The sequence below is a fragment of the Tiliqua scincoides genome, chromosome 1 (assembly GCF_035046505.1).
Source record: "Tiliqua scincoides isolate rTilSci1 chromosome 1, rTilSci1.hap2, whole genome shotgun sequence".
Classification (NCBI taxonomy): Eukaryota; Metazoa; Chordata; class Lepidosauria; order Squamata; family Scincidae; genus Tiliqua; species Tiliqua scincoides.
The window spans coordinates 157,215,807-157,226,485 of NC_089821.1; the positions used below are offsets into that span (position 1 = coordinate 157,215,807).

The window sequence follows — 10,679 nt, forward strand, 5'->3', positions numbered from 1 at the left end:
TCTAGGTTCACCACCAAACACCTGAACGATGAATCTACTTCCAAACAAGTTCGAGCGATGCTTCAGTAGTATGCATCCTTTGACAAATGGACTTTTGTATTATTTAGAGAAGATGTTTGTTTACATAATTTAATAGTGTGTGGAGTAAATACATATGCATATTTACATAACTGGTTTCTTCCTGTGCTGCAGTATGTGGACTTGTATCAATAACATGACTGACTTCCTATAGCACAGCATCTGTTTATATGCTAGACTCACCCTTACAATTTAAAGACATACCTTAATTTGAATATGTAAATAACAGAATTGTCAATGTGCCTTGGGTCTTTTGTCTTTTGGGGTTTTTTCTCTTTCTGATAGATAATGAATGTAGTAATTGTTTGTTGTGGCCTCTGGGCAGTTCCTCATATGGAAATGTGCCTGTGAGGATCTTAGGATGGAGTTTTCTAGAATTCTGAAAAGAATTCTCTTGGTCTCCCCTCAGGTAGATCTTTATACCACTGAATGTATGTCCTGGAGAGGAGTGAATATGTTGCAACAGCTGGCACTAAATCTGTGGGGTGCTGGTCTTTTTCTTTCTTTTGGGAGAGTCTCCTTTTCTTGACAGAGTTCTAGTTGATTTTACACAAGGCCTGTGCATGCACACCTAATTGCTTTTATATTGCTTTAAATTCATGTAGTTTTCTGTCTGTCTAGCGTGCCTTTTGGCACATAGGTGGCACATAAATTATTAAATTGATAACTAATATGTGGAATGGCACAGAGAACCAATTAGAAGTAAGCAACGCTGTTGTATTATATCTTTGCCTGATTTTGTACACTGTTGAGCATATTGACAGCACTTAGAGTTGTTGTGTGTGTACATGTTTTATTTACTTCTCTCTTAGTGCTTTTCCCCACTACTTGGTAAGTTGTGCATGCCATGGGAGATATCACTCTTCTTTTAACAAAACAAATACTGAGATTCAACTTCGTGCCATTTTGTCCACCATGAAAATCTATGGGTAGTTACTTGGATTTTGTCTAGGCATAGCTCATTCTGCATGTAACGCTCAGTGAAGTAAATGGAAATTCACAGGAGCGAGATCTCCAAGGGGCTATTGCTTTGAATACTATTGTAAGAGTTTATTTAGAAGGAACTTTGCACTTTTAGGTCCACTTTGAAGAATGTCAACCTCTCGCTTAATATCTATTATTTAATATATGTTAATATGGTAAACCTTCCTGAGGGCTCCGTTGAGCCACATGAAAGGATAAAAAAATTTTTAAAATAAGTAAAAATAGCTTTCTAACTTTTTAGTTACCATATTTGAGGGTAGGAGATTAATGCCTCAATCCATTCTGCCATTATAAATGGAGTGGCACTCACATTCTGCCATTATAAATGGAGTGGCACTCACGTTCTGCCTTTATAAATGGAGTGGCACTGCCGTAAATGACTCCCCACTGCTGAATGTGTTGGAGCTGCTTGGTGCAAAGGGTTGGCAGCTCCACACACCCACTGCCGGTGAACCTGACCCACACCAGAGCAGGTAAGGTGATGATGGGGGCAGACCATGGGTGGTTTGGGGGAGATTTGGGTGGGAAGAGTGTAGGGCAGAGGTCTGTAGGGGGTGGATCCCAGGAGCAGAAGTATTCTGGGATGCTATCCCCCTTTTGCGGCCTGACATGCCCCTCTCCTCTCTGAGGAAACTCATGGGCAATCTAGGGAAACCCCGTAGACTGAGGAACCCATAGGCAACCAGATGGTCTGCCAGGAGGAAAGTGAAATAGTGTTTTATTTACCCCTCAATGGCTATCCGGTCCCATCTCCCATCATAGCATGGAGCATGTCCTCCACCAGCATGGCTGCATGTTGGACTGATGGAGTTAGGATTGGGCTGTAAGTTCCAGTTATCTCTGTGGCATAATTTCTACATGGAAAGGGAACTATGCGAGTGGAAAACTGTGTGGGAAGGAAAAACAGGCATGTTTGAAGCGTCATGCATGATTTGTGGGCATTTGTGTGTCTGTGGCTGCACTTAAGTGGTTAAGTGCTCCCTCCAATTTGTGTCGGTGGGAAGTAACACAGGCATTACTTCCCATGTATTCCTTTTTCTTAGCAGTGACAGAGCTGCAAAGATAGCATATTTCTGCAAGTCACATTGAATATTTTTAACAGAGATCATGTATAAGCATGGTCTATCTGTCATGGTACGTGTTTTGCTAAAAATAGATATGTTATCTTCCTCCATGCATACTGTGCCTTTGCGTGATGGGATAATTCAAGTGGAGAGAAAATAAGCCCCCAAAGCTTATAAAGCCCACACTCCATGGATCCAGATTGTATCTAGGTTTAGCAATATAAGATGGTTCCAAATGTGTTACGTTTGCTTTTTATTTTTTTAAATCTCCTGTTTGTTCCCCAGTAACATGAGAGTGCATCTCCTACTGCTTTGTACAAAACACACACATTTTTTAAGCTCAGAAACAAGATGCAGCTTACCTAGCCAAAAGCCTTCTGCAGCACTAACTTCCTTGACGTTTACATATTAAGCAGCATGTTGTGTGGCATTTTGCCACACTGAAGTTGTAGGTGAGAACAGAAAAGATGGAGGAAAAATGGCTCCATTGTGTTGGAGTTGAGCTGCTTATATGAAAGCCATTAAATTCCTTTTACTGCTGTGTTCAACAGTTGGCCACTGTATGAAATTGGAGAGTTACATTTTCAGTTCCTGGCTGGCCAGAGTTCCCAAATGTGATGCTTCCAAGAAGAAAAATTCCTCACTGAGCTGCATTTGTGTTTTTTCCCACTGGAGTCCCCAGTCAAAAAATATTGAGAACTTTTTGCCAGTTCTTCTTTTGAATGTATCCTCTGAGTGATCTGCAGCAGCTGTGAAGTGTTTGGCTTATAAGGTTTCTCAAAAGTATGGAATATGGTGTATGGAATGTGGTATTCATATATTTAGACACTGTAGGTTTTGCTACACAATGACTACTTCTGTTTCCTTTTTTCCCCTTCTTTTGTCTGAATTAGTCAAGATTTGTGTTTTCTAGCTAAAGTGTTCCTCCATAAATTCATGGAAACAAGGACCTATAACATTTAAGGGTGCAGTCCTACTCAATGTTCTAGTGCTGATGCAGCCCCGAGGTAAGGGAACAAATGTTCCATTACCCTGAGGAGGCTTCCATAACTGCCCATCCCACTGCAGGATGCAGCTCACACCCTGTTGGCATGGCTTCATCAGCTCTGGAAAGTTGGGTAGGATTGGGCCATAATTAGAGAGTTTAGATGGTCTAGATTGGACACTTCCTTGCTAGAAATCCAAAAACCAAGTATTTCAAAGTAATCTCACTGACCTTGTTTTAACCATGAATAAATTGTTCTGAATTCAGCCTAGTAAGCCTTATTGTAAACCGCTTGGGGTAGGGATAGCTTTTATTTTTGTATCTGTAATAGCATTGTGCAACTAGAATCTGAACAGGAGCCTCTTCTGAAATGATGATTACTGCCAATACTTGATGATGTTGCATGACACAGACTAACCTTATATGTAAAACACAAAGGGTCCAATCCTATCCAACTTTCCAGCACTGATGCTGCCATGTCAACGGGATGTGTGCTGTATCCTGTGATGGAGAAGCAGTCACAGAGGCCTCCTCAGGGTAAAGGAATCTTTGCTCCCTTACCTTGGGCTGTATTGTAGCTGCATCTACACTGGAAAGTTGGATAGGATTGGGCCCAAAGTCTTCTGACATCCAACCTTGGTTGTTCTCTAATCTCACTGATCAACCTCCTATTGTTTCAGGGAATGAGTCCCCATTATTGACATTCTGTTAAAAGACGTTAGGATGAGGTTAGAACAAATCATAGTGAAAAGCATGCATACGCATGTAGAAAACAAACCCAAGAATTTCAGCACATTGTTCTCCATAGAGGAGATATTGGCTTCCTCTGAAATTCAGAAAGCAAATGACAAAGTTACTGATAGGCAAAAAAAAAAACACCACCCGCTAATTTAGTTCATTTTCTTGCTCCTCCCTCTATACTTCAGATGGGATATCAACCTTTTTATCTTTATGTTTAATGCAGGTATGTTTATTAAATTAAAAATAACATTTGGCTGCTTTTTAAAGACACCACAGTCATTTGAAAAAGCGTTGAAAAACAGTTGTGGGGAGAGGGAGATTTTGCATCACCACTGCTTCCAGTCAGTAAAAATGGAACCAGATTCTTGGCATGTCTGTACAGGACTTGTTTTCCCTGAGCTCCATCTAGGACAGAAGGTGGTATGTTTGAATAATACACAGTTAGTACACATCTATAGCAGATTCACTGCTCAAAGTATGCACATCTGTACATACCCAAACTTCCTTTTACTTGTCACATGAAAATTGATGGTCTACAGAAGTCTACATGTATATTAAACCTGGTAGGTAATTGAATCTCTGTTCATAGATGTGTACTCAGATTTTAACTGTACTTGGAATTAATGTTTTAACAATGGAGATCTGTTTATAAAAGAAGAGAGTTATTTGCCTTCTGTATAATAAAAAAAGTTCAAAGAACTATTATGTGATGGTCGCAAATTGTTCATACATTTCAAGGTATTAGTTAAAAATAATTACAAAGGCATTTTGAAATGATAATTTGACAGTTTTTTTTTAAAGAATGTTTTCTCAGTATTGGAATTGTTGTTTCTGTGTACAGTATTGCTTGTTAAAACACGTAAATTTGACTGGATTAAAACACGTAAATTTGACTGGCTAAAGTACAAATGAAGTATAAGTAGTGGACTGACAGCCCAGTCCTGAGCTGCCTGGGGTGTGCACCTGCAGCAGCGCCGAAAACAGCTGCCACCGCATGCTGCGCGCCTCAGCCTGTCGCAGGCAGCGCCTCAAAAGAAGGGGACTTTTGTCCCCTTCTCCCGGGTAAGGGAAGCAGTCCCGAAATGGGGCTACTCACTTTACTTTACTGGTTGGTAAAAGGTTGGTGGTAAAGTAAAGGCATTCGTGTAGGGCGCCGAGCCCTACACGAACGGTCAGGATCCAATGGAGCTGAGCTCCATCGGACCCACCTCCTGCCTTCCTGCTCCCTCCCCCAGCATGCCTCCCGTCCGCCCTCTCTCTCTGCTCTCTGCTTGCCTCTCCCCTCCCTGGAACGCCTCCACCCCGCCCTCTCCCCAACCCCACTTACGGTGCCGCGGCTTGGTGGTCTCTGAGACCACCAAGCAGCGGAAGACGGGCACCTGTCCCGTGCTAGCCTAGCACCGGCCAGTACTGGGCTAGCATGGGTGCTAGCCGGGCAGTAAGCCTCGCAGACGTGCCTTACAGCACGTTTGCGACAGTGCACTCTGGCAGAAAGCCAGAGCACCAAGCTCAGGATTGGGCTTTGCATCCAGAGCATGTTACAGTCAAGGAACCACCTATCTGAAGAGATCCACTTAGAGCTGTGTCCTTTTAAAATTTCTAGTCGTTTGTTTTGTAGTGGCTTACAATAAAATTTATATAATTTTATATATTGTTATGAAATAACAATAAAAATATGACAACAGAAACCATGTAAAATAACAAATGTGAAAGTGACAAGAAATTGACTGTTGAAGTTTGTCTTACTGACGTTCATACGTGTCATTCATATGACATTAAACTATTTTGATGAGATCTGTTGTTTTGGTCTTACTGCAAAAGTTGAATTTGCAGAGGGAAAACAATGGTCTGAAACTACCAGAGTTGCCAGTAGGCATTCTAGGTAAAATGTAAAAAGCCTATTCTAATGAAAGGTAAAGTCAAATGGCTCTTGATATGTGTGTATACCTGGAGCTAGATCAAGCAGAAGACTTATCAGCTGTCTGAAGGGAATGCTTTAGGTGTGGTTATGTTTCATTTGGGCAGAGATTGGAGTTCAGCTGTATAAATACCACTGTAGCATATCCAAGTTTTGGTGTTAATGTTTGAAAGCATTTGTCCCAGATGTTTAGGAATATTTTCCTATCTTCCCATTTGCCCACAGCTGTGGAGTTCTTTGTGTATAGAGCTACATGTGATAGGGGGGTCATGATTACACCTCCTCCTGCCTTCAGCTCCTGCATGTTTTTCATACATTGGTTCCCAGTTTTGAATAGTGGCCTACTCATGTACGCCTTTTCCCCATGATCATGACTCAAAATGTGGAAGGGTAGCAATCTACACATACTGGACTTTGTGTGTGTATAGACGCTTAGTTGGTATAACAGCTGTGATGTGAATCCCCCAGAAGGAACTGTGCATAGGAACTATGCACAGCATGGATCTCTCTCTCACACACTCACACAGTGAAGAGATGCCATAAGATCTGCAAACTATCCAGTCATTGTCTTGAACTACCTGTAGATTTTGAGCCAGCAAAAGTATCTCAAAGTCCAGCTGACACTTGAGAAGGGTCAGGCTGTTCAGGAGCATTTAATACGGCATGTTCAAAGGTTATGCAATCTGAAAATGGCTTCATGCTTATCGGGGCACTTTCACTTACAAAAAAGTGTTTATCTCATAATTTTTGTGTATTGATTCTAGGCAGCATATTGGTTTGGCTGCAACAGTAAACATCCAGCTATATTCTCCTGGTGGCATTAAGATACATTTTTTGTGGGCAACATACACTGTGTTTGGAATACATATAATCAAGGAGATATATAGGGTATACTTGGGGGGGGGCATATACTGTCTGAGAATCATGTATTGCTGGATCAGGATAATATGCATTCTGTTGTGTTATAGCTACATAATGTATCTTATGTAACTTATCCTGTATCACTTTTAACCCATCTAGTTCATTTTTCATCAGCCATAAGTTTTTCCTGTTTACTGCGTAGATGCAACAGCCTCAAAACTTGTCTCACATTTTCATTTCTTAGGAACCAGAGCAAATAGGTAACTTTTCAATTTATTTCTGTTTCAAATTGGACCTTTCTAGTCTTTCCTGGGGGTTGGGATGAGGGGGGGGGGAAGGAAGTCCCACACTGTTGTTTTGCTTTTCAGCACAGCACAGGCTGATATTTATTTGCTGGGGGCGAGGGAGGAACTGGTTGAAGAAAAAAGGAAAATGTCAGAAATGAATAATAAAATGGTATATAAACAGAAGCAGATTTACTGTGATACGTTTCCCCTTGATAAAGCTGATAATGTTTCCCAAATGTGTTGGTTGGATTCAGAGCCAAGATGACTGGTCAGGTTTTATGTGCTATTTTTAATTTGCCTGCTTAAGAAACTTGACATCATCCTGGAGGAATTCCCTCCTACTGCATAGCTGTATCTAGTTATTTGTAGGTTAAGATTCATCTTAATATAGATTCAAATGAAACATATGTTACCACAGAAGCAGATATGGGTGGATAAAACAAGCAGGGCCTGTCATGAAACTATATTTGTGTTTTTGGTGTGTTTGTCTTCTCCCCCTCCCCTTTTTTCTTTCTCCTTAAGGAATTCGTTTTCTTTTGAGATCACCTCACTGTTTGATATTGTAGACTCTAAGGTCTCTCTGTTTAGGAAACTTTCCTTGCCCTTTATGCAGTGAAATCATATTGTGAAATAGAAATACGGACCAGAAATACATATACAAAATACAGAAGTGAAGGAACATTTTGTAATTCCTGCAAAACTGACAAGCACACCACTGCCATGAAATTCAAGAGACTTGACAAAATTAGCAATCCTATCCCCCACCATTGGCATTAATGCAGCTGATGGAACATGCTCTGCATCCAGTGTTGGGGAGGGGAAATTGAACAGCCAGGTAAGTAAAAATATTCAGGCTACCCAATTGCCTTTGAGACCCAAGCCAGGCATTTTGCTGGCATAAGTCCAAGGAGGGGAAAGGGGTGCGGCGGCCTGGGAAAGAGGGGATAAGTTCCTAATGCAAGTTGTTGCTGCTAGAATCTACTCTCTTTTTCCTAACTGGAGTCTAGGGAAGTAGGACCCAGAAGTTTTCATTGGGGTTCTTCAGTGAGAAGTTCTTCCATGAGGAGATCGGTAATGACAAAACAAGCCTCTCTGAAAATCAGCTTGCTTGTTGCAGCTGATCTTGGCCTGGAATATCTCAAGACAGTGTTGCATACATTCAGGTGTATGCTGAAAGCCAATAGACTTGAACTCTGTCTTGTGTGAACCTGAATGAGAATGTGTTATAGGATGTTCCCCAGAATCCTTGTCAGTGCAGGAATAGCAGATGCACAGAAGTTCCTTAGCAGACTATGTGGAAATGGATTACTGGAGGTAAATAGGATAAATAGGCTGTTGTCATGTATGGTAATTAGCATTACTGCTCCTCTTAGAGCAATCATCCTCATTGCTTTTACTGCACCTTCATGTGATGCCTTTATGTCCTTTGTGTGCTTTTGTTTTCACTAAGAGCAGTGGGGACAGCCTTCTTTGTGGCCGGTAGATAGTATTGAATAGTATTCTATAGTATTGAATAGCAATAAAGTTGAATCCGTAGGATATTGCTGCCCAAATCTGTGTAGTTGACTGACAGCCTAATTCTATCCTCCGCTGACCTGTGGGGTACAGCAGCACTGATATAGCCTCTACTGCATCCTGCAGGCCAGCCGAGGACCTTTACATAAAGGATAGGTAAAAATTTTTACTTACCTCCTCCACCATGCTACGTTTGCTGTTGGGTCTACTTGGATCTCCGGGTGTGTCGAGGCCAGGCAGGGGGCATAGGGAGATCGGCAGTGCCATCACCATCGATTTCTGCCCACTGCCCTCCCCCAACATGCCCTCTAGTAGTCCTGATCCCCACCCTGATCCTCCTACTGCCCACCCCCTGCATCAACTTACCATAGCTGAAGAGGTGCTGCCACTCACCAATTGCAGCAGCGCATGACAGCTTTAACACCATCAGAACTTCCCCTGCACTGTCCGAATGTGAATTCCAGCTGCAAGGGGCAAGCATAAGATTGAACTGTAGCTCCTGTATTTTATCACTATAGTAATACTTTTTGGTACAATTCTTTGTTCATCTAATTCCTGAATCACCTTAACCTTACCTCTCATCTGTTATTGCCTGCCTCTCTCACACTCATCTCCTCTACTCATTCGGCAGCCCCTGGCCTTTTTTCCTTCTACCTTTTCTGTTTTTTTTCATGTTCGTGCCTGGCTGTATTGGTGCTATATGAATGAAAATATACTGAAGCTGCATATTTATGAGGTTGTTTTTTATGTGTTTCTAAACTAAAACCAAAGACCTAAAACCAAACCTGAAGGCAAAGGCTAAATGCTAATTCCTTACTTGTATCAGCCTTCTTTCAGAGCCAGCATACAAGGATTTTCTTTAGAGATGCTCATTGCTCCTAGCTTGGGCTGATCTGTTGATGCATTCCTGTGGATTGTGGGCTACTTTGCAGGAGTGAGAGGCCGTTCATTTGCAAAGACGCAGGACTCGAGCTCCAAGCTCTGCAACATCCTGCATGTAGGCCAGAGGGGGAAGTGAGTCACAGTAGCAATAAGTGTACAGAACAGCATGTGTGACTGTAAAAATAGATAGATAACAGATCTGAAAGAGGTCTGGCTCAGTTGGTAGAGCAGCAGCCTTGTATGCCTGAAGATCTGAGGCTGCCAGTTCGGAACAACTGGAAGTACCTGAGAACTGACGACATGCTGATATACTGATGAGGTGACCCTCGGTGGCAGAGAGGAGTTGCTGTCAAGTGGAGCGTGGGAGGCGAAGGGCCAGAGAGAGGCCAGGCCGGGAAGGAATCCAGCTGGAACGAGGAGTTCTATGAAAGACAAGAACTATTCAATTGTAAAAATCCCTACGGGGGTTTAGAACAGCCTGCCTATGTAAACCGCCTTGGATTAAAGTCTGAGGAGAAATCTGACAACCAAAGAAAGGCGGTATATAAATACCTGTATAAATAAAGAACAAGGCAGCTTTATACATCCAGTTCAGAAATCAGGAATGACTCATACAACTTGCAAAATGCTCTTCTCGCTTTCAAGATATGATTTTCTGAGGATTTTCACACAGAGTGTGCAAGGGCTTCTGTGTTCAGATGTCAGAGAAGGCTTGCCCAGGGTGATAGGGTAACTGAATATTGGAGACTAGACAGTAGCTTGCTAGCTCTTAGAATAGGACTGGCCAAAATTGTGAAAACCTTGGTTTATCAAATAATACCATCATGTTATTTACCATTCAGTGCAGAATTTATTGCAGAATGCAATGGAACAAACCATGTCAAAATATATTCAAGGGATGGCTGCAATTTGTTGGCTGCAGCCCATGCCTATTACTTCCAACAGAAGTCTGAGGTTATAGCTGTTGCTTCTACAACCCCAAATTCTACAGTAGCGTTTCTCAACATTTGTCCCCTTCCATACATGCAGGGCTCCCTGCACTGCAGGACAGCTGCTGCAGGGACTTGTGAATGCATCCCAGTCCCTGCAGGCCTGTTAGCGATGTGATCCTGGGGATCGCATTGCTGCCTTCCCCCCTGTTCCCACCCAAGGGGGCAGAGGCCAGGGCCTTCAGAGTTTGAATACCATTGCCCTAGAGCAGGGGTGCCCAAACCCCGGCCCTGGGGCCACTTGCGGCCCTCAAGGCCCCTCAATGCAGCCCTCAGGGAGCCCCCAGTCTCCAATAAGCCTCTAGCCCTCCGGAGATTTGTTGGACCCCATACTGGCCCAACGCAACTGCACTCAGCATGAGGGCAACTGTTTGA

General features: G+C 42.5%; 1 protein-coding gene across 4 annotated transcripts in view; it reads left to right on the top strand.

The window, feature by feature from the left end:
- The window catches only part of CYRIA (CYFIP related Rac1 interactor A), a 69,543-nt gene extending 63,897 nt beyond the window's left edge, over positions 1-5,646 (top strand). For all 4 annotated transcript variants that reach the window (XM_066611893.1, XM_066611876.1, XM_066611900.1 and 1 more), the window contains one exon: positions 6-5,646. In XM_066611893.1, coding sequence (XP_066467990.1) covers positions 6-69 — 64 coding nt within the window. In that variant the 3' untranslated portion in view covers positions 70-5,646. The remainder of the gene's footprint in view (positions 1-5) is intronic.
- Positions 5,647-10,679: the final 5,033 nt, after the last annotated feature.